The following is a 24,089-nucleotide window of genomic DNA, read 5'->3' as shown; positions in this document are numbered from 1 at the left end:
GTTGTATGTGAATTTGTTACATTTAGGTTTATGTAAAACATAGAGTCAAGGCACAGAACAGTTCTCTTTTTGTTTCACTCTATCCCAACAGCTGCTAATCTGTTCTGTGTCTATGGTTTTGTCATTTCAAGCATATCCTGCAAATGGCAGTGTGCTAATACTATATATCCCTTTAAGACTGGGTTTTTTTTTTGTAGCATAATTCCCTGTGATACAACCAGGTTGTTGAGCATATTAATACTCTCTCTCTCTCTCTCTCTCTCTCTCTCTCTCTCTCTCTCTCTCTGTTTTTGAGACAGGTTCTCACTATGTAGTCATGGCTAGCCTAAAACTCACTAGATTACCCAGGCTGGCCTGAACTCACAGAGATCTGCCTGCCTCTGCCTCCCTGAGATTAAAGGCATGCACAATACCCAGAAAACATGCTTAATTCTATAAGGAACTGCCACACTGTTTGCTGTGACCACACTGTCTCACATTCTCACCAGCAATGCACAGTGATCTGGAGTCCAGTTCTTCTGCCAGCATTTGTTGTCATCATTTTCTAACGGTAGCTCTGTGTATGTGTTTGCAGAGGTGCCTCAATGTTGTTTCAATTGGCATCCCCCTAGTGGCTAATGACATTGAACATCGTTGAATGTGCTTATCTGCCATCTGTATATCCTCTTCAGTAAAAGATCTGATCACATCTTTTGCCCTTGTTCTAATTGAGTTGCTTGTTAGTTTGCTATTTAGTTTAAAGAGTTCTTTATACATTCTAGATACAAGCCCTCTGTCAGATATGTGATCTGTAAATATTTGCTCCCAGGCCACAGTCTTTTCATCTTCTTCATAGGATCTTCTTTGTTGCTATAGATTTTTGGTTTTTTGTTTTCTTTTGTTTGTTTTTAGACAGGATCTCTCTATGTATCCTTGGCTACCCTGAAACTACACTGTGTGTAGACCAGGCTGGTCTTGAACTCAAAGATATATGTCTGCCTCTGCCTCCAGAGTGCTAGGATAAAAGACATGCACCATGATGCCTGGCAGGTTCTTTTTAAGAACCAGCATTTTTTAATTTTAGCAAGCAAGTCATTTTCCATTTTTAGATTATAGTTTTGGTATCAAGTCTAATATTTCTTTGCTAAATCCTACATACCAAGATTTTCTGCTTTTTCTCTCTGTGTGTGTGTGTCTGTTGTTTTGTTTTTCAAGACAGTGTTTCTCTATGTAGTCCTGGCTGTCCTGTAACTTGCTCTGTAGGCTAGGCTGGCCTCAAACTCAGAGATCCACCTGCCTCTGCCTCTGAGTACTGGGATTAAAAGCATGGGCTATCATGCCGGCTCCATTTTCTTTTTTCTAAAAGTGTTACAGTTTTCCATCTTAAATTTAGGTCTTTGCTCCGTTTGGATTAATCTTTATGTTAGACATGGAGTTTAAATTAAGGCTTAGAGTTTTTTGTTTGCTTGTTTATGGATATCCGGTTATTCTAGCACGATTTGAACAAGCCCCTGTTGAAAAGAAATTCAGACATATTTAACATGAACCATAGCAATGTGTGTAGATTTTTCCTGTCACTCTTGGGAATTCATACTGAGAAAATAATACAGAAATGAGAACCATACACTTAGGTGATTGTGTTTCGTGTGTGTGTGTGTGTGTGTGTGTGTGTGTGTCTGTGTATCAAACCAAAGGTGTAATGAATGCTTAGACAGTGTTCTACTACTGAGTTAGATCCACTTTGTTTTCTAGCCTCATTATGTAACTTTTTTCTAAATAAAACTGAAAATTTGAATGTACTATAAGTGGCCAGCAACAGGGAACTAGTTAAAGAAAGTGCATATATGGACTCATATGTGACAATTGAAAATTATTCTCATCCATTCAATATTTATTCTATGTAAATAAGATAATGCTGTGAGCCAATTAGACATCGCCCCTGCCTTCTCACAGCCCTCAGTCCAGAAGAGAGATAGAGAGAACAATTCTGGCACTTAGAAAAGCATATTTGATGAGCTAAGGGAAAACCAGAATGCAAAATTCTATGTGTAAGTTTATTAAAATACATACATGTGGGCCAGCAAGATGGCTCAGTGGATCAAAGCACTTGCTGCCAAGCTGGCAACCTTGAGTTCAATCCTGTGGACCTGCACAGTGGAAGAAGAGACCTGAATCCCACAAGTTGTCCTCTGACCTCCACATGAGCACTGTGGCACATGTGCACACACAGAAATGAATGCAAATGTAAATACATGAGGGGAAAACGGAAAGGTTTCTTTTAGGGTATTTGGATAAAGACAGTTGTTTTTTCATCCTGTGTTTTCCATACTTTCCATATACTTTCTTCTTATGACAATAGAAGCAACAAGCTGAGTTTGGTGGTCCATGCCTGTAATCCTAGTGCCTAGGATGCAGGAGAATTATGAGTTCAAGGTCATCTTCAGCTACATAGTGAGTTGGAGACTACCCAATCTCCATAAAACTCTGTCTTAAAAATTGACGAACTAATAGAAGTGAAACAAACCCCAATGAAAACAATAATAACAACAAAGGAGAAAGCTTCAAATGCTCAATAACCTCAAGCCAGGGTAGGATCACTTGAAGAGGTCCTTGTGCAGTATCCCAAACGGCATGGACAACAGACAGTTGGTACCCAGTGCCCAGCTAAGTCATGCCGGATTATCCAGTCCGTCAGCAGGTATCATCAGAGTAAGGCAGCCCATATCACATGAAGCACATGTCTGTCCATAAATTTAAGAATAGACATTGTCTGACCTCTGGGGCATTTCCAAAAAACTGACCTCTATTTTCCTAGTGTTTGCTTAGTACTTCATGCTATATAGTACGCCATGGTCCTTTCCATGAGCCCTCAGCGAATCTATAAAGTTGTTTGGGAAGGTATAATTTCCCCATTTAGGAGACACTAAGGGGGCATAGAGAGCCTAGGCAAGTTTCCCAAGGCCGCATAAACAATCCATGGCAAACCTGGAGCTTGAACCTGGACTTCTATTGCTAAAGCCAGTGCTCTTCTCAGAACCGCAGCTGCCTCTAGAACAGCTGTGCTAACAGTGGGCTGAAAGCAAGTGAATAATCTCCAGGGTTATACGGAGAGTTTAAACCACGTGGATGGGAAACAGGAGCCACAGCAAGAATGGGCTCCCCTCCTCTACTGAGTTGGGGCTGGGGGCTTGACAGGGAGGGGGGTGTGGTATGGACACCTGACCTTACAGCTCTTCCTCTCCCCAGATGGTGAAGGCAATCCAGGTCCTGAGGATCCACCTGCTAGAGTTGGAGAAAGTCAATGAACTCTGCAAGGACTTTTGCAACCGTTACATCACCTGCCTCAAAACCAAGATGCACAGTGATAACCTGCTCAGGAATGACCTCGGGGGGCCCTACTCCCCTAACCAGCCCTCCATAAACCTTCACTCACAGGTAACACACAGGGATGGGCCTTAATCTCCTCAGCCAGGCATGCAGAAAGGTCTGCAGGACCCCAATGACCCGGGCAAAGCAATTTGAACCATCAGATCCTTTTACAAGGAGGTCCTCCTCTCTCCATCAGGCAGCACAGGCCCTTGTTTTTATTTGATTGTTTGTTTGTGACAGGGCCTTGCATGTAGCCTACTCTGGCCTCAAACTCTTGATCCTCCTGCCTTAGCCACCATACCTAGCCACACAGTTCCTTCATCACAGAGACTCCCACATGCCAGGATATGAGCATCTCCTAAGTGACTACATCTGAGAGAGCCAGTGTCCAAAGAAATTTCCGGCTTCCTACCCCAATATTTACCAAGACGTGCTAAGTAGGTGAGCCCTGGTCTATAAAGGAGAAAAGATACTTGCCTAGCTGACAGCTGGGGATGGTAGGTAGACTGCCAGGCAGTTTCCTCTGAAGGGCATGAAGAGGCTCTTGGCAGTCCTGGAAGAAGGCTCCAGGGAAACTGGTCCTTCCCCCAAATTCTGCACACCTGGTAGATAAAGACAGACTCCACAGGCCTGCTTCTCCCAGCTCAGCCCCCACTAGTACTCTCCCTGGTACTCTGCCCCACAAAAGTTCAGGGCCACTGTGAAAAATCACTTCAAGCAAACCCCTTCCAAGATTCCACTGTCACTTTCACCCTAGGAAATGGTGCCTATTCTACACTATAGGAAAGACTGGGCATGCTCTCCAGAACAGAATCTACAAACTCAGAAAGCTGCCTGATTATTCCTGTACACCGCACTTGCTAACATCTACCCAGAATATAGGCTCCCGGCTTCATTTCCCTCTCAGTGAGTTTCTGAAGTCCAGAAAACACGTGCCCGTGGGAGGCTCACAGTAACCCTTCTCCTTAGACAGACAGGGATAGGGATACAGGGTTAACTTTCTAAGGGTGAGTGACGGGGGCTACTGTGAAGGCTACATGAAAGGCTGTGCCATTTTCATTTTAGGTGTGTAAGGACTCAGGTTGGTAGGGGCAAAGGGGGGGGCACGCTTTGCTCATTGCGACCCCTCCACACTGCCACAGGTACACCCTGTATTGCATCATGCTCAGCCCACTGGGCTTTCTCTGGGACTTGACACTAAGAACGGCATAGGACATGGGGCAAGAAGTTTATTTCCTCTTTGTATTGCTTAAAATCACCAAATCACTTTATTACAGAACTAAAAACAGCAGCCTCGGCTCCCGCTTGCTAATATTCTCTTGAAATAGACTCATTCCTTCAGAGTCTTATTGTACTTTCCCTTATGATCGAAATTAGCAAGAAACTTGCATAAAAGAGGACAATAATTGCTCAACGAGCATCTCGTTTGTAATTTATTAGTTTCTATTATTGTGGGTTACCATGGTGATGCTGCGCAGCCCCGGTGACGGGAGAGATGTAAGATAGGAGCTGAGGAGGCTGCGAGGCCTCACCAAATGGAGATGCACATTTTTATCAGTAATTTTCATGAAAATAATAAGTGAGGAGTTAATGAGATGGAAAGCCATCCTGTGGCTATTGTGAATTTTTTTTAAGTGTTGATCTAATTAGAATGCATCGGTCAGGAAAAGTAATGAGGATTTAGTGCCTCACAGAGATGTGAGGATCATATCAGAAAATTAGCACAAGTCTTTGGAAATAATCAGGTCCTTGGAGAGACCCTGGATTTTCCCTCCTGGGCCCTCCAACTCTACCTTGAGCTCTGGAGTTGGGGGTGTACCAAGGTAGCGTTGTGGAAAGGCAAGGAAGGAGGGGCTGGAGGCTCAGCAACCACAGTGGCCCCTCAGGGCTGGAGGTCTGTCTGAGGTTGACAAGCAAATCTGAAGGAAGCAGGGGTTTGCAGGGAAGTGTAGTGCGGGGAAAGGGAATGCGGGCTCTGGACGATCCAGGTGTTAGAACTGCTGACTGCAAAAGCCAGACCTCTGGGGCACGCCCCTCTGTACCTCTGAGCTTTGAGGAAGAAGGCAACATCAGATCCCTGCCTGAGAGTGAGATTAGCCCTAGGGTAGCCCCTGCACCCTGCAGAAAGCTCTGATCTCAGAGAAGGAGAACCTCAGGCGGTTGGGTGAAAACAAAGACACCAGGGGGAGGGGCAGGGACGCATAGTGAGCTATTCCTCGTCAGTTCCCATCACTTCCTCTGATTACTGCTCCCTCCTTCCCACCTGTTCTCCCCGGCTATCCCTCAGTCCTGCTCTACGGCTGCACTCCACATACATTGCTTCTGCTGGATTTGTCTTTCTGAAGTGTGTGGTCTGTAGACCCTGATTGCCACCAGGGCTTTCACATCTGCCATCCTGACATTCAAGACCTCAAAGGTCTAGCCTCAGCTCCCATTCCTGAGCTACACTGCTCCAGGTACCATGACCATTTTTTTCATGCCTATATGTTGAGGGGACATGTCTCCACGCCGAACCCCTGTTCTCCACAAGGCCAAAGCAGCCTTTTCCCAGGGACAGTCGCTGCTCTCCAACAGAGGTCTCTCTGGCCCCCTTCTATAAAGAGCCCTTTCCTTCTCTTAGATGATGGCCTATCATTATTGCAGCAAATGTCACCTAGGAATGCCGCTAGATGAGAAATTGTAAAGCTTGCTTTCCTTTCCTTGAAAACACATGTTGTTTGCATCGACACAGCATTTTATATATTTGAAATCACCAAATGACTTTATTACAGATCTAAAAACAGCTACCCATGCTTCTGCTGGCTAATATTCTCTTGAAATAGACTCATTCCTTCAATATTGTTGCCTTATGATGCCAGCTGTGGCCATGATGTCTTCTGAAAGATCAGGGGCCAGTAGACATTGGTTGAAAGAAGTAATGTGGCAGAGAAGGGTGGTGCGCAGAAGGGGGAAGGAAGAAGAGGAGGAAATGAAAAGAACTAAGAAAAACGGAAGGAAAGACAAACAGAGGAGGTTAGTATCATTCAGGAGAGGGTCAGGGAGAGGCTGGAGTTTTGTCAGAAAAGAGCAATGAAGAGGAAGACACAGAGAGACATGGGCAGAGGCAAAAGCAGGCAATGTGAGGCAGAGGTTGAAAGAAAGTAGGAAAAGGAATGGTGGCCATGATGAGCAGAAAGATCATAAACCGAATAAAGAAAGAGTATGAAAAAGGAAAAGAGAGGGTGGGCTTCTCTCTCTCTCTCTCTCTCTCTCTCTCTCTCTCTCTCTCTCTCTCGCAGCAAGCTCTGCTTTTCCAAAGTTGTCAGGGGGCTGAGGCAGTGTGCTCATCATCCCTGCTAAGGCCCTGGGACTTCTGTCCCATGCTGAGCATCCTGAGGATGTCACCTGTGACTTCTCAGACCATGTGGGGGTGAAGGGCAGGTGGTCCGGCTTGGAGAAATTACCACTTAAATGATCTTGAGCTTGTGCACAGTCTGGACGAGAAGGGGCAGAAAGTGACTCGGGTTTGCTGTGTGTTGTCCTCCAATCAGGTTCCTGTCACTGTCTCCCTGAGGCAGGATGGGAGTGGGTGGGGGTCTTACCTGAGTTCATTTAGGAAAGAGATCCTCAGATTCCTATGAGCTAGGACCAGAGGCTTAGTTAATATAAGCGGCAGATATAAGGAGACAGCATGGGAGGTGATTGGAGGGAGGGAGAGAGAAAGGGAGGAAAGGAGGGAGGTAAGAAGTGAGGGAGAGGGAGGGAGGGAAGAAAAGAGAGAAAGAGACTATGCCCATTCATCACGCTCCAACCTTAGTCTCCTGCAGCTTGAAATAGCTGCCCCATGTGCTAGGCTGACTTGAGGAGGGGTGTCACCGCCCCCCAACCCCAACAGGATCCTCCAGCCCAACATCCCAGCTGCTTGCCAGCTTTGTTTTAAACTGCTGGCTCATGGTTTTCCCTGAGTGCTGATCACAATGTCTTGTGCTGCGAAGTAGGAGACACTTTTGTTTTCCAAGTGGCAGTCCCATTCCCAGATGCTATGTTGTCTCTTCTCCTCACTCACTCTGTGGGGGTTGGCCTATTCCCAGCTTGGTCTTCCATTTCTCTCTGTCAGTGTTCTCTGAATGGATAAGATGAAGGTGGGGATGTGAGGAGACTGTTTTTACCACATGGGTGTTCGTGGAGGGGAGGGTGAGTGTGTGTGTGCAGTTTCAAGGGCTTCAACTAGCGCAGCACACTTAGCTGTCTCCACCTCCCCAGGAAGCTATCCTGTCTTGCTCAAAGAGAACATGTTACACCCAGGCATGCTATGGGGGAGCAGCTTCCCCACCACCATGCTCTAAACTCAGCTCTGGGTTCTCCTGTCCTTAGAGAGTGCTAACTAAATCATCTCACTAGAGAGGACCCAACTCTTGCCTCACTCAGGCTAATTTGATCTGAAAATCATCCCTCTGTCTCCACAGAGATTTAGAGCCCTAGTATGGGGACTGGGACACGATTCTCCTTGAGTTGACAGTCATTTGGGGATGTTTACTGTATGCTCTGTCTTAGGTCCTGTGAGAACTCAGGTGACTATTTCACAGGGACAGCCTGATTCCAGGGGGAGTGAGCTATGACTCTAGAAGTCTTCTGACAGGTGTAGAATGCTCAGAGCCTGGAAAGACAGGAAAGGGACAGCTGGGGACAGGGGAGGGGCAGAAGGAAGGGGTCCTGGGCTAAGTACACCCCATAGGTGGCTTGAGATCATCCTTTTCCCCAATGGACAGCCAGACCTGGGACTCAGCTAGCACAGGGCTGAGAGTCAGGTACATTTCTGCCCCCAAACAAGCTGAACAAATCTAAGGATGGGGAATTTTGCCAATTGTAGTAGGAGAAGCTGCAGATTCGCTGGCCAGGTTTTCTGGGGGAGATAGCCTTTTAGGAGGGCTTGGGAGAGTTAGTGGCCTACTGGCATCTCTGAAGAGAAGTGTTCCTAGGACGGAAAGAAGTCTGAGCGAGGCTAAGGAATAGCCTTTTAGAATTCCTGGAGAGAAGGAGATAGAGAGTCATTCATTCATGCATCATATATCCATTCAAGCACTCATGAAAGCTGCTGAGTTCTGAGAACATCAAGATGAATATGACACAGCTTCTGACCTTGAAATGGAAATGATGGAGTATCTTGAAACTAAATTTATGAAGAGGATATTTAAAATGTTTATTCTTTAAAACATGACTTTCTGTGATTATTTTGCCTGCATGTATGCCTGTGTATCAGTTATGTACAGTACTCACAGAGGCCAGAAAAAATTGTTAGAGCCCCTGGAACTGGAGTTATAGGTAGTTGAGGGCTGCCATGTCGGTGCTAGGAATTGAACCCAGGTGCTCTAGAAGGGCAGACTGTACTCTTAACCACTAAGCCATTTTTTTTTTATCCCTGAGGCAGATATATTTTGATGTTCACTATTATATCCCACTGCTAAATATTTTAAAGAAAAATGGGAATTTAAGCAACAGGGGCAGGGCTAGAGACACGTTGCAGGTCAAATTAATTGAGTTTTTTACGGCTACAACATGAACTGGTGAGAAAAGAGCCCTTGCAGCATTGATGGAGCTCTCCCTGCCTCAAACATAGCAGGTACTAGGTAGCTTATGCATAATAGTATATTCATTCCTCATAAGACTTCACATGGCCATTATTTTCTCCTTTGTACACCCAAGGAAAGAGGGAAAAAAAAGAAGTAAAGACACTGGCCCCACATCACACACTGAGCAGTGTATGTGTGAGGTTACTACAGAAATTGTGTTCTTATAATATGATTTCATCTTGTTACCCATAGAAAGGAGAGCAAGGCTCCTGGTCCCAAGTCAGGGTTGGAGTGACCCTAGCTCAGGGATGCAGAGACTAGAGATGAGGCTCAGGGATGCAGAGACTAGAGGTGATGTAATGGGTTACTGGGAAGCATGAATTTGGATTTGGTAATTGACTGGAAGAGGGGGAAAGAAGGCGGAAGTGACATAGACCTGAGTGCTGGACTTAGCAGCCCACTAAGGAAAGAGCTCTTAGTTCTGGGACTCCCCGGAAGCCCATGGAAGACGCTGATGGCCCATTTCATCCTCACAAGGGTGGGCTTCTCTCACACACAGCACACATTGCTTTTTTAAAGTTGACAGAAGACTGAAAGCAGTGTGCGCCCATCACCCCTACCAAGGTCCGAGGACTTCTGTTCTCTTCTGAACTTCTTGAGGATGTGACCCGCGACTTTTCAGTTCGCGTGGGGATCACCACTTAGACAGGAAGGCAACACCCCAGACCAAGGAGGCCAGAAGTGGATTTATGCTCCCTGGTTCGCCATAAGCAGTACAGCTGTGGCTCCTGTTGGTCCTCAGTGAGTAGTTTCCCTGCCGGGTGAGCGAAACCCGAGAGCTCTGCTCCTTCCGGGAAGGAATGTTCCTTAAGAGCAGCAGCTGCTGCTTGTCCCCGCAGGCCTGGACTGCCTTTCCCTTGAGGCCAAAGCCCCCAGCTGGGATGGAACAGGACAGGATTAGGTGGTTTGTTTATATGAGCTTGGCTTCCTTGCATCTGCAAACCTAGCTCTTCTCGGTCTAGGGCAGGTCTCTGGCTGCGATAGAACCGCGGGACTCTGCCAGAAAGGGTGTTTGGGGACAGAGGCAACTTTCTCAACCACCTGGACCGTGCAGCCAGTCGGGCCACAATCAAAAGCATCTAGCATGCACTCAACAGGGTGCGCTCAGCACAGTGTCAAAGGAAGAGCCGGCCTTCTTTCCCTCAAAAGCCTAGTTCCAAGCTAAGGCAACACACATCTGCACAAGAGGAAGTAATGAAGAGTCGGGAGGACTGTCCATGCGCATGCCTAGCAAGGTGGGACAAGTTCTCCGGTGGAAGTGAGACTGAAAAGCAGCCCACTCTCCCCTCAGGCCAGGCAAATAAGCCTTTGAGCTAACCTGGAAAGGGTTGGTGAGCTGGTCGGAGGCTATGGATCGGCAGAGACCCCTAGTGGCCAGGGCAAGGATGGCAGATTGTTGGGCCTTGTCCCTTAATCGTTTCACTGGAATCCTAGGGTTGTTTTTTTGTTTTGTTTTTTGTTTGTTTTTCCATTTTTTTCCTTACTCCTCAGATGCAAGGGGTTTTTGCTGGGTCATCCGGCGCATCTTCGTGCTTCAGGAACAACCTCGTAAGATGCAAATTCCAAATATTTCAAAATATCTTCAAGAGAAATGTTTCCATCAGTTCTTTCTTTCATACCTTAATGCTTTAGCCCAGTGTGTGTGTGTGTGTGTGTGTGTGTGTGTGTGTGTGTGTGTGTGTGTGGTGTGTGTGTGTGTGTGTGTGTGTTCCCAAGAATTATCTTCTGTGGATGAAAAATAACTTTCTGAGGTCCTTTCCCTGTTAAGGTGAAGGCAGACGACTCAGGAGAGGGACAGTTTTTCAAGGATGAAGTCAGATCACATACCTATATTTGTAGTCTCAGTCATTTTTTGTGTGCCCTGGTACCCCACACACATACTCTCAAGAGCCACCCCAGAGCCTCTCTTGTTTCTTAGTAAATCCCCTCCTCTGAAGAAGTCATCTTGTTTGTTCCAAAAATGAGACTCGGACTAAAACTCAAATGATGACCGCTGTGTCATAAAAGTGATGACCACAGGGGTAAGGGTGTTACTGGTGGCATTCCTGAAGCATAAGTTCTCTGCTTTTGTAAACTTGTTTCCCGTTGATCAGCGCCTTCTGAGGGACTCACTGCCTTTACGTCTCAAATAAACAGTGTGTGGTGGGGGGAGGGGGATGGGACAACACAGGCTTCTAATACCACCTGTGGAGCCCAGGCTTCTAGAGGCTCCCCAGAGAGACACGGCAGTGTTCGTGGGCTGGACAAGCGGCCCTCGGTGCCTGGCGCCTGGACAGCTCAAGCAGGGATGGTGGAATGGTCACTAACACCGCAACAGTGCTTCTCACTGCATGGTGGCTGTCTCTCTGTGAGGCCACACTGCAGCAGCCACCGGGGTACAGAGTCAGATAAGCCTCTGAGGAAGCTGTGGAGGAGATAACGATACCATGTATTTAGCCAATAGGTTCTTCCCCAGGGCTTCCACTGCTGCCGTGGTGGCTTCTTCAGAAAAGACCGAGACTGTCCCTAGAGACTTAGAACTGCCTTGTCACTGTTCCACAGAGCCTCAGACTAATGTGCAAGCTGATGTCACAGCAAGGTGAAGTATTTGCTCTCTTCTGAGGTGGGGGCTATGCTTAGATTCCTGAGGCTTAGTACCAGGCTCCAGAGGTACATCGGATGAGACCACCAATGAGGTCAAGGTGTGCCTGGGTGTGCAGCCTCAGCTGAGCTTCTGCTGCTGCTAAGTAAAGGACACCAAGGCTCTAGGACTTTGAAGACAATTTTAACCCCTGTTCTGCCATTCAAGTGACCTCGGCCATATGGAGAGGAGAAGAAATCATTAGACACAGTGCCAGGCAATGTGTTTTGTTGTAGAGCCTGTAGATCTAACTCCAAAGTTCATTTCCACTCTCTGTTAGCCTCCATCAGACACTCAAGGCCAGCAGTCTGACAGCTATTTGAGTCAGGGAAGTCCCTTCCATCCTTTGGACCTCAGTCCTTTCAAGGAAAATGGGACAATCTCTCACCTGTTCACCTGTTGACCATGCACATCTTTTGATGTGCATGCATATGGGAAATTGGAAATCTCCATATCCATGTGATGCTAGGCTAGATCTGAGGCTAGCTGAGGAAAGTTTTGAAAATACAGATTGCTGAGGGTCTGTTTCAGTGGCCCTGAGGACCCATGTCTTTAAAAACGTCCCAGTGTGGGTTAGAGAGATGGTTCAGTGGTTAGGACCATGTATTGCTCTTGCAGAGGACTTAAGTTCAGTTTTTAGCATCCCTATCAGGTGACTCACAACTGCCTGTAACTCCAGCTCCAGGGGAGCCAATGGCCTTTGCTGGATTCTGAGGGTACCTGCACGCATATGCCTTTACATGGACGTATGTGTACATCCATGCGTAATTCAAAATGAAACAAATACTTTTCTTTAAAAAAATCTGAGAACTCAGGAGGCTTGTGAGACAGCCCTGTTTGCAGATGCAGGGGATGAGCACCAAACGCAGGGGAGCCAGGACTTCACTTCCTTTTTCTTGCCCCAGCTAAGATGTTGCCAGCCCTGGCTCTACCTGCAGCCTCTACCCCCGGAGTTTTCCATTCTACCCTTTTGCTGGTATGCTTTGGCTGCTTCTCAGCACCTCACAGCCAAACAACAAGAGAAGGGTGGAGCAGAGGTGAAAAATGATCCAAGCCAGAACAAAAATTGCCTTTAGTTCTTCAAACCAAGTAAATGGGCATGGAGGCTTTCCAAGCCACAGGAAGAGAAGCTGCCAGAGTTTGCGTAAGTAGGTAAGGTGTCCAGGTAGGGCTTGCCCTTCTGTCTTTGGTTAAAAAAAAAAAATCAGTATGTGTTAGTTGAATCCCAGAAGGCATGTCTTTTATGTATGCCACTTTTCTTGTGTTGTCCTGACCTTGCTAGATACTTCAGGGGTGGTAAAGAGAGTCTAGGACAAGTGCTTATATTTAAATTTCTGACTTATCGCTACCTGGAGTGCCACAGCATGGCTGACTCCAAATGAGAGATTATTGAGTAGCTGCTTCTAGGGGCTTTAGGCCTAATGACATTGGGGTCCCTTCTATTAAATCTACTGTATAAGTTCACTTCTGCTTCAACCATCTTTAGGACTGGTCCCATCCTGTGGGAAGGGTTGTACGGGAAGCTGGCACCAGGAGCTCTCAAGCCTCAAGACTGAAAACTCAGGCTTTGAAAGCTCCTGGATGCTAGCCTGAACCACCGCTATAAGAACGTAAGGCCTCCAGAGGGGCACGATGTGATTCCCAAGATGGCGTCTTCTTTATGCTGCTTCTGGACTTGGGGTTGTTTTCATCTTCTGTAGGTAGGATTCAAGGAGCCCCTCGAAGCTCAAAGTAGGTATTCGGTATTTGTGGCTGGGGGATAAGGGGGATCTAGTCCTTTGACTGACAGTCAGTTGTGTGACTTGGGTAAGCCACCAGGACCTTCAGAGTTTATTTTCTTGTGCTCCTCAGGAGGTTGGCACATGCAGTAGCTTTTTGCGGCTTCTAGGCTTTGGCGTGCCAAGCTCAGTTTTCAACTCCATTTGTGTGACTGTACAGATCTCATTGGTAGAAAGCTCCCACAGAGCCCCCCAGAGGGGAAGCTAAGGCATGAATTGCCCTCTCCACTCCCCCAAGGTCACCAAGACCAAGAAGAACTAACAATAGAATTCAATTCTCTTTGAATTGAATTCTCTTGCCTTACCCTCCTGAAGAAGCAGATCCAGAGGCCCCATATGGCAGTGGGTGGGATGGAGGACTGGAATCCAGGGCCTGGTGTTGCTTATCTGTAGGGTTTTCTCCTCCAGCTCTGGACCAGGGATGATCCAGCAGTGTGAAAGTGGTAACTTGGGAGGAGACATAGGAGACACGTCATTGCTGGCCTCCCCTTCCCTCCAGGCTCTGCTCACTTGCTTGATGTCACAGTGGAAGAAATAGGGTTGTGACTGTGCTCAGTGCTGGGGACGTTTTTCTTTCTTTTGTATCTATCATTAGGCAGTTGTTGACTAGAGCTATCTTCTAATCGTGGGTACCTATCTCCTCAGTCCAGATTCCAAGCCTTCCCTGAAGGCCAAAGGTCCAACTTTTTAAAGTCCTAAAATAAAAGATGGGAAGCTGTGGTCATCCCACCCCTAGGTTTACGCTATTTTCTTGGCCACGTACTCGTCTCCAATTCTTTACTAATCATGCCTTATGACCCCAGCTTTAAGCTTTGGAATGTGGGCCTTAATGTTCATTGGGTTCAGTAACTTGTTCAATCAAGCCCTGTCTTCTGGTGAGAATCTGAGGCTGTGGAGGACTCAGACAGCCATGCTGGGCTCCCAGGCTTCCCTCCTCTGTACCTTATTGCCCTCTTTCCTGCTCTCCCCAAACCTAAACACACCCATCTCTCACACATTCAGTTTCTCTTGCACAAATCTTTCGAGCAGCCAGCCACCATGCACAGGTGCCCAGAAAGCAGGAAGGGCCCATTGCTTCATCCTGGAGGCCTGGAGCTAAGCCTTCTTCCTCTGGTGTCAGGAGACCCTCAAAATCAAATCCTAGGACTTCCTCACCGACTGCTAGAAGAGAATGATGAGGGAAACAAGGCATCAGGGAAAAAAACCTATCTCCTTAGCTGCCTTTCCTACTGCGAAAACAAACTGCTTAGCAATCTGAGCAGAGCTGGGATTGCGTTCCCAGTATAATTTTGTGTTGAGAATTCAGAGAAGTCAGAAGAGTCGATAACATGTGCTTAAGTCAAGGTTTATATGCGATGTCGCTAGAAGGCAAGTTATACAGTGACAAAAGTTGGCCTTATTTTTTTAAAACAAATATTTTAGTATCATAATATAGGTGCTATGAATGTACAAAGACATATCATTGGGGGGAGGGGGAGATGAGGGTGTAGCTTAGGTGGCAGAGCACTGGCCCGGCGTGTGCACAAACCCCAACACTGCAAAGGGTGAATAAACAAACAAATAAAACATTGGAGGCTGCTTTGTGCTGGAGATACGTTCTGGAGGAGGGGAGGGTCAGGGCGAACATCTGAGCGTGTGAGCACGCATCTGGGTGCAAATGAATGGAGGGTCTCTGCAAGTCAGAATCACCTGGGGGTTTAAAACTCCAAAGCCTGGAACACACCCTGACCGATTAAAGAAGAGTCTCCAGGCTTGAAACCCAGACCTCGTAACTGCAGGTTCCAAACTGTAGCTGAAATGAGACCCTGAGGTTCAGGGGATGAAATATAAGTATAGGACTATTATGGGCCTTTGTTTATTTATTTTAAGCTCGGGACTTGTTATTCACAGTCCTGAGAACTGCCTTCTGGTTTGGGTGGGGGAGGAACAGGAGTTGGGGTGTTGGTAGCAGGGAGGGAGGGAGAAGACTTCGGAACTGAAGCATCTAAGCTCTTGGGGACATCCTCACAAACCACCCCTCCCTTACTGCCAGGACCTCCTGCAGAATTCCCCCAATTCCATGTCTGGAGTCTCCAATAACCCCCAGGGGATTGTGGTCCCAGCCTCAGCACTCCAGCAGGGCAACATCGCCATGACAACCGTCAACTCACAAGTCGTGTCAGGTTGGTGCAGGGTTCTGGGGATTGTGGGAAGCATCTTGGGAGAAGAAAGGGTGCCTCTAGGGAATTCTGGGATTAGGGGGTGTCCTCTGCTAAGGGAGGGACTTCTAGTTTAGTTACTTCAGTAAAGCATTCAGCACACGGTGAGCACCAGGACCTGATCACGGTGGGTTGGAACAATTTTAAGTCAAAATCTCATGATACTCCCTCTCCCCACCGCCAAGCCTCACTCACACATTCAAGATTAAGTAAGGCCTTGTCCCTTCTCCTAAATACTTCCCACCAGAGCCTCTGCTTTTCCTTCTGGACATCCTCTCTCACCTCACCCATGCCTCTCCTACAAGGGGAGCAAACATACATCCTGCCCCTGCCCCCAAGAATCTTCACCTGTGAGTGCCAAGCAACTGGGGACCCTGCTTGCCTTGGCTTTTTTTCACACCTCCGTGGCAGGAAACCCCAAAACTGGTTGTCTCCTCAGGTGGAGCCTTATATCAACCGGTTACCATGGTAACCTCCCAGGGTCAGGTGGTCACCCAAGCAATCCCCCAGGGAGCCATCCAGATCCAGAATACACAGGTGAGTGTGTGTAGGTGTGTGCTCTTGTGCATGAACAGTGGGAGGGCGTCTGGGATAGTTTACTGTCTGCTGGGCGCTGCTGCAAGTAGCTCACTTAATCCTAAACTCTAAAACGCTGCTTTCTGGTCAGGAGGCTGGATCTAAGCAAGGTTTTATCAGCCCCGGGGATTTCTTTGCCTCCAGGGTTTAAATCAAAGGACCCTGCATTTCCTGTGCTTGATCTCAGCTCCAATCACTCTGCACCTCGGTAATATAGAGTTCAGATCTATAGAAAGATTCTGAAGTCAGACGCCTGAGATCTGACATTAACTGTGATCTTGCATGAATTCCCTTACCTCTCTCTGAGCCTGAGTTCTTATCAATAAAGAAGGATTAATACCATCACAGCCAACCTACATGGCTGTGATGAAGATTAACCACGGTGAGAGACAAGAAAGTGCTTTGCAAAGTGTAAAAGTATCACAGAAATGCTAATAACTATTGGATGGTTTGTGGTAAATTTTCACCTTCAGTGCTCTCTGCATGACCCTTTTCTGCTGTTTCCTCTCCCATCCCCCCTTTCCCCTCCTCTTCCTCCTTTTACACTACTCCTCTTACCCCAAGCCTCATCTCCATTCTCTGAGGGGGTAGTATGGGGTCAGAGAAAAAGGTGACCTCCCCAGGGCCCCAAGAATAACTTGGGAAAAGGGGGTTGGCAGTGAGAATGTGCCATTACTATGGCAACAGGTCCCTAGCCACTGGCCTCACAGGCTGCTGATGCTGATTTTTTCTTCACGTGCCCTGAAGGTTAACCTTGACCTCACCTCCCTCCTGGACAATGAGGATAAGAAGTCCAAGAACAAACGAGGAGTCTTGCCCAAGCATGCCACCAATATAATGCGTTCTTGGCTTTTCCAGCATCTCATGGTGAGTGCATGTGTGTGTGTGTGTGTGTGTGTGTGTGTGTGTGTGTGTATGCATCTGTGTATGTGCATGCTGGGGGTGTGGAATCACAAAAGGAGGTGATAAGTAGCCCACTGCATAGGTACCACACTCTGGATGCAGAGACTGTGGTCTCAGAAGAAGGCTATGCTGGATCATCAGCTACAGGGCAGATCAAAGAAGGAGGCTTAAGAGGGACCAGAGATGCTACTACTAGCTCAAAAATGAAGAAGACTGTGAATACAGGAGGTGATGGGGACAAGCACTGGGCAAGTACATAATACTTTCTCCATCCTGGAAGCAACCTGTGTTGGCATAGTCCTCCTACAATCAGTGCCTTCATTGTGGTAGCCTTGAAAGTCAGGGTGAGAGTGGCCAGTGGGCTTCCAAAGAGTTCAGAACTTATGGGTTAAACAGAAGAAGCCTAGGGAACTCTATCAAAATGAGCATACTCAGTTAGCCATCCTCTGCAGACCATGTCTGAGCCATACAGGCAGAAGCACCAAGAGAAGCATGGTTACCTGTGCACACAGATAGATAACCTTCTCATTCCCCAGTACCAGCAGAGACACTGAAAAGCGCCTGGTGACTAGACACACTAGAGGGAAGACAGGCTTAAAGACAGGTACATTAGGGCGCGGACTGCCTCTTCTACTGGTGGTGTGATAATGCATTTATTTCTCAGAGTGGTGAAAGTTGAAAGAGAGGACAAACACAGACCTTTAAGGTCAGCCCTTAATAAACTGTTCACCGGGCATGGTGGTAGTACACATCCTAGTACTTGGTAGGCTGAGGCAAGAAGAGCATGAGTTCAAGGCTGGCCGGGGCTATATAAACAACAAAGAGAAACTCTTCCCTTTTGAACTTTCTACTATAATGAGCAAAGTTGTATACAGTTTGGTTTTGCTTTTGAGATAGGGTCTTACTATGAGGTCTGGCTGGCCTCATGATCATCCTGTTACAGTCTCCCAAAATGCTAGAATTACAGCTGTGTACCCCTACACTGAGCTCCAAATAAGGTTTTTAAGGCTTGAGTCCTAATATTTGTGAAATCTAGAGGTGAATAGCGATTTGTCATTTTGAGTTAAAGTACCTGTTGATCTTGCCATCCTCCGACACTGAGAGTAAACTTTCTATAGTGCTTGCCGTGGTGTGGGTGTGTCTGTCTAAGTACATAGCCTCTCCAGCTGTGGCAAATCTCCCAAGAATAGGGATTGTGCATCATTCTGTGAGCCTCAAAGCCTTGATTTACAGTGTATGGACTTTCTTAGGACTTACTGGGTCTTCTAAAAAGCCATCCCAACATGAACTGTTTGAGCTAACTTGGGTTCTACAAAATTTTGTCTACTTTAAAAAAAAAAAAACTGTGTGTGTGTGTGAGAGAGAGACAGAGACAGCAGAGAGACAGAGAAAGGGACAGAGACAGAGAGAGAAGGGAGAGAGGGTGTGCTCATGTAGGGGGAAGGAAGAGAGAGGGTGTGTGCATGTGTGTGTGTATGTATGTGTATTGGGTGCAAAAGGGTGGGTTGCACTTCCTGTTGCATGCATACAGAGACCAGAGGTCAATGTCCAGTGCCTTCTTCCATCACTCTTCACCTTAGTTTTTGGGACACAATCTCTCACAGAACCTGCAGCTTGCTGTTTAAGGGAATCCCCAAGGTTCCCCTGTCTCCAAACCTACAGTGTTGGGGTTACAAGCCAGGTGTAGTGGTGCACACCTTTAATCTTATGCCTAAGGGGAGAGACGGGCAGTGTTCTGTGAGTTCAGAGCCAACCTGATTTATGTAGCATGTCCCCGCCTAGCCAGGGCAGCCTAGTGAGACCCTGTCAGAAAAGAAACACTCCGTGCCGGAGTTGCATCTGTCCTTCACCCAGCTTTTCCAGGGGTGCTAGGGATCCAGATCCAGAGTCATCCATTTCACCCGCTCGTCACCTCCCCAGCCCTGCACCCTAGGTCACATGGCAGATTGCAGGAAGGATAATGTTGAGGCTTATTTCAACAGATGAACTCTAAGTTACCTACGATAATGCCATTGTTGCTCTGAGAACCAACTCTGGGACCACAGTGGTTGGGAGCGCTCATGGTTCCACACATTGGGTAGGTACTTGCTGCCCAGCTTTAGGAGAAAGGAGGAGGTGTGAAGGACCAATAGACATCCAGGCACCATAAATCTTCTGTCTCAGCACAGCTAGTTTATGGGTTGGTTAATTTGAAAGGCTAGATTAAAAAAGGAGCGACCACACATACAAAAAAAGATGCTTTATGTTAATTTAAAATGTATTCATTTGCTAATCTTTTGGTAGAGAGCCAACATCTTTTTTTTTTCTGACTAAACTTTATCATTTTACTTGCTTAAACCTTTTTTAGAATGAAACATCCTTGAATTCCAATGTCGCATCAGGTGGAATAAGAACATTGACTTTGATAAACTCTAATCTGGCTATAGGATCTTTCTGCATCTTCATTCCAGTCTCTTGTGTGTGTCCTACCCAATCTGAGGTAGTCAGCATTTTGAAGCAAATTTGAGTCTCAAATTTTCCAAAGCTTTCTACCTCGTTTTCTGAGCAACAATAATTCTTTCCTTTTGCACCACATATCAATCACTACGTCACAGAATCACAAGCTCATGTGTAACCGGCATGCACCAGTATGAATGCAAGCACAGCTTGCTTTCCAATAAGCGGTAAATGTGGCTGGTGAAGCTTCCACAAAGCGCTCTATTCATCCCCAGCGTGGGTCTAGAACCAGCCAATGGTTTACTGGAGATGCACAGAGCATCCCATAATCTGCCACCTTGGCTAACGAGTGATTCTGAGCCCTTCTACAAACACTAGCTTTTCCTGTTGCTGTTCCATCAGGCAGAAGTTGTATTTCTTTCTTGCTTTTGTCCCCTGTCACAGGCCTCCTGTTTGCACTGGTCTGTGGCATGAGCAGTTGCAGAGATGCACTGAGATGATAGACAGCACCCTAGGCAGGAGGTTAACTCCAGGGCCTTCTTAGCTACCAGGCTGAAATGAGATGGAGACACTGCCATCCTTAGCTGCTGCCTTCCAGTCCCTGAAGAATTTGGTGACATTTTCTTGCTATTTCTTCTTGGCCAAGAGAGGCTAAACTCCAGCTGGAAGCAATAGGTCTGCAGGAACCCAGGTCATGCAGAAATCCCTGGGAGAGGATCCTCCCCACGGAGGAGGGAAAATCACCCTTCCTCCTCCTCAGCTGTAACCCCACTCCCGCTACTCCCAGTTCCTGCCACCCTGACATGTCAGCAGTTCCACCCATTTCCATTCCGAAACCTGATGATCCTCTGGGTGCCAGGAGGTCTTGGAGAAGAGCCCAAGCCCCAGCAGGACCCACCATGCCCCACGGCTGCTGATCTATGCTCAGCACTTTGGTGCATCTCATTTAATCCGCACAAGCACCAGCAGGTAGGGTCTACTGTCCTGTGGTACTAGTGACAAGAGCGAGGCTCAGAGAAGACTCACTTTCCACGAGATCACACAGATAATAAGGACACACGAGAACTGAACCCCCAGCAGTGTGACCCAAGGTTCTAATCTCCTACTCACTTGGCTCTACTGCCTTCACACTGACCTCAGGAAGCAGATAGGCCATGTTCTTACCAAAGTCTGGGCAAGACAAAACTGAGCCCCTCTCCTCTCAGCCAGAGACCTGCTGTGGGAGAGTTGTAGGATTTTAATGCACCCAGGCTCAGGTTTTAGAGCTTGCAGGGAAGCTGCCTCATACACACCCTTCCCCGCCCATCTGTTTCATCAGGCTGGTGTGGCTTGAAGCCAGGTTCCAGCTGAGCTGGTGTGGCTTGAAGCCAGGGCCCAGCTGTGCTCTACACACTACCACCTCCACCCCAGCCACACAGAGACCAGGGCTTTGCTCCAGGTCCTCTTATGAACCCTTCTATAGTTAAAAAAAAAAAAAAGAAAAAAAATCAGAGGGCAAAAGAGGTACCAGGGGCTTCCTCTCTGTGACTTTTTTAAATGGAAACATCACTTACCATAAAATTTACCCTTCAAAATATGATTCCAAAGTAGGGGTGCGTGGCTCAGTTGGTAGAATGCTTGCCTAGCAAGACAGATCTTCAGCATAGAATATACTGGGTGTCATGGCACATTCGTGTAATCGCAGTACCAGGAAAGTGGAGGCAGACAGATCAGAAGTTTTAGGTCAAAGCAAGTTTAAGCTACACAGCAAATTTAAGACCAGCCTGGGCTAGAGGTAGTCTTTCTCCAAAATAAAACCAATAACATGGGTCTTAGTATATTTATACTCTTGCACAATCATCACACCTGCCTAATTCCAGGTATTTGCCTTACTCCAAAAGAAATCCCACAGCCCTCAGCCAATACCCCAAGTCTCTAACAACCTGGACTCTAGCTGGACCAGCTCTTCCAGAAATCACACTCAAGTAGATAATAATACGGTCTTTGTGACTGTGTTCTTTTAACTTGCATCCTGAGGCTGGAGGCTCAGTGGTAGATTACCTGTTGTCAAGGCCCGTGCTTGCACTAAGCATGTCATTCTATCTTGGGCTGACATTGCTCCACTGTGGGTCTAGATCACATTGTGTTTATTCCTTTTCAGTTGAGGGACACTTACGCTGTATCCATCCTGAACTCTGGGGAACACTGCTCTGGATGTTTGTGGATCTAGCAGGATTTCTGACAGTCTTTGTCAGCTTCCCAGCTGTTTTGCCTGCATTCCTAGTGCCTTGCATGCTAGACTCAGGGGCTGGAAGAAACTGGCTATACCTTCAGGGGTAGCTTGTGCCCTGCACAGGATTCTGGGCCAAGGAGGATAATGAAGGTAAAAGTCGGCCAGTTGCCTCTGCATCTTGATGGTGCTGCCAACCGCCCCACAGATGCTCATTGCATTCCCCACCGCCTTCCCCGCAGGACTCTGTGCTAAGCCTTGAAGGAAATGTGTAGATGGAGTCTTGTCACTGGCTCACTGGCAGGACCCACCTGTCCCCCAGATCTAGATGTAGTGATGTTTTCTGCAGGTTCTTAAGTAGGACACAACACTTGGTGGACCTGATGTCCACCTGATGTCAGTTCTTTGACCCCTCTAAGACTATTTCCTCTGATGAAAAATGGGAACAGGACATCCACCTTGAGTGGCTTTGTAGTGAGGATAGAACATGACAAGCGTGAAATACTTCACTTGGCACAAGCTCAGCTTCTGCTTCAGATGCTTCCACTGTCACCTGGGGGTCCGTGACATATGACTTGTCTTAGGCATTTTTGACAGAAATTTGAGAGAATTTGTGGAGGGAATTACCAGCCTCTGAAAACCTGGGAAAGTGACATAAGGACCAGATTCATTCTTGTTTTCTGCTTCCTTCTCTTTTTTGCCCTTTTTGCCTGAAGTTCCACTGGTCAAATATCCATTTTAAATTACATCGTGGAAAGGCCACAGGGCCATTAGTCATTCACAGTCTGGCATGAATTAGTTCAAAGTCAGATTTTCTACTCTACTCCTTATTCAGTTAAGATTAGTTGTATGTAAAGAATGTCCATCTTGTTGGAGAACACTTTAGCATGAGGTGTTGAGAAGCCAAGCTAGAATTGGGTGGCAGAGGAGGAGCTAGAAGTTGTGTTAAATTTCCTTGGTCCTGTCTCTTTTCATACTCTGAGGAACGCTTTGTTTATATCATCAAAGACATATTCAGGGAATTTGACCTTGACATCCTAGGAGCCTGGATGTCCTAGATGCAGAATCCTGACTGTGTGGTGACACGAGAAACTAGGATGTTTGAGACATGCTGGGCAGTAAATGGGAGACTTCAAAGAGGAGATACTTGGAACAGCAGGATGACTTATCATAGAAGGTGGCTGCCACCAAGCCCGACAGCCTGAGCTGGCAATCCCGGAACCCGCAGGGTAGAATGAGAGAACCAACTCCCACAGGTGGTATTCTGACTGCCACACATTCACACACGTACATATCACACACAGAGACACACGCACATGTGCACATACTATTATTGTTGTCTTTTTTTTAAAGCCAGGGTGTGACTATAGTCTAGACACCTGGAAGACAGAGGCAGGAAAAGCAGGAATCAAGGCCACCCTCAACCAAGTAGTGAGTTCAAAGCTTTCTTGGGCTTTATGAGACCCTGTCTCAAAGACAAAACAAAACAGTATATGCATATTCCAAAGAGTCAAGAATGCAAGAGTCAGTAAAGGTGAGAGACACTGGCTGCCTGTGCTGGTCAGACACAGAATAGCACACCCAGAGCCAGGTTTCGAGTTACACAAAGTCCTTTGACATCACATTCAGTGATGTGCCCAGCCAAAGAGCATAGATGTCTGTTAAAGTGACCAACAGGAGGCATGTCCTCTGGGGAATGGACAAGAAGGGTTATGGCTCTCTGACCCATTCAAACGGGAGAAGCAGCATGTTCAAATAAGGTTGATGGCAGAGGATCAGGAACTGAACTTGGGAGAGAGGTAGACCCAAAATGGTTTTGCTCAGCTCCATGCTTGCTTCCTCTGTCGCTTTCAACAGGTCAGTCAGCTTCCCTAGCTCTTGAGTTCCTCTTCCTAAAGCAGATAGTGCAGTGCCTGCTGTTGTAATTTTGTTTCTCTTGCTGTTGTTAAATATCCGGAGAAAAGGGGGAAAAGGGGGCCTTATTTTGGCTTATGACTCCAGGTTACAGTTCATCTTGTGGGGAAGTCAAAGCAGGAACTCAAAAAGCTGATCACATCACACCCACAGTCAAAGCAGAGAGAAATGGATGATGGAGCTTGCTTGCTTGTTAGCTTTCTCTTTTTTGATACAGTCTGGGACCCCGTACCTAGGGAATGGGACTGCCCATAGTTGTCTCAGTCTTTCCCTATCAAGACAATTACGAGAAACTCCCTCCCTACAAGCAGTCCCCCCCAACAAGAACCTAATCTAGACGATTCCTCAGTTGGGACTCTCTTCCCAGGTGATTCTAGATTGTGTAAAGCTGACAGATCTAATCATGTGTTGAAGATGATTGATAGTGTATTCTAAAGCACAGTGCCTGGCAAGTGGCTAGCAGCAGAGATGGACTAGCCTGGTCCAGGAAACAGGGGA

At 47.0% G+C, this 24,089-nt stretch overlaps 1 protein-coding gene across 8 annotated transcripts in view; it reads left to right on the top strand.

Moving 5' to 3' along the window:
• The window catches only part of Pknox2 (PBX/knotted 1 homeobox 2), a 262,649-nt gene that overhangs the window by 221,598 nt on the left and 16,962 nt on the right, over positions 1-24,089 (top strand). For all 8 annotated transcript variants that reach the window (XM_060371696.1, XM_060371701.1, XM_060371692.1 and 5 more), the window contains 4 exons: positions 3,226-3,414; positions 15,388-15,517; positions 15,993-16,090; positions 16,877-16,996. In XM_060371696.1, the coding sequence (XP_060227679.1) occupies positions 3,226-3,414; positions 15,388-15,517; positions 15,993-16,090; positions 16,877-16,996 (537 nt within the window). The remainder of the gene's footprint in view (positions 1-3,225; positions 3,415-15,387; positions 15,518-15,992; positions 16,091-16,876; positions 16,997-24,089) is intronic.

This window comes from Meriones unguiculatus, chromosome 1 (genome assembly GCF_030254825.1).
Source record: "Meriones unguiculatus strain TT.TT164.6M chromosome 1, Bangor_MerUng_6.1, whole genome shotgun sequence".
Taxonomy (NCBI): domain Eukaryota; kingdom Metazoa; phylum Chordata; class Mammalia; order Rodentia; family Muridae; genus Meriones; species Meriones unguiculatus.
The sequence above is the reverse complement of the archived record's forward strand: the minus strand, read 5'-3'. Positions and strand labels throughout refer to the sequence as shown.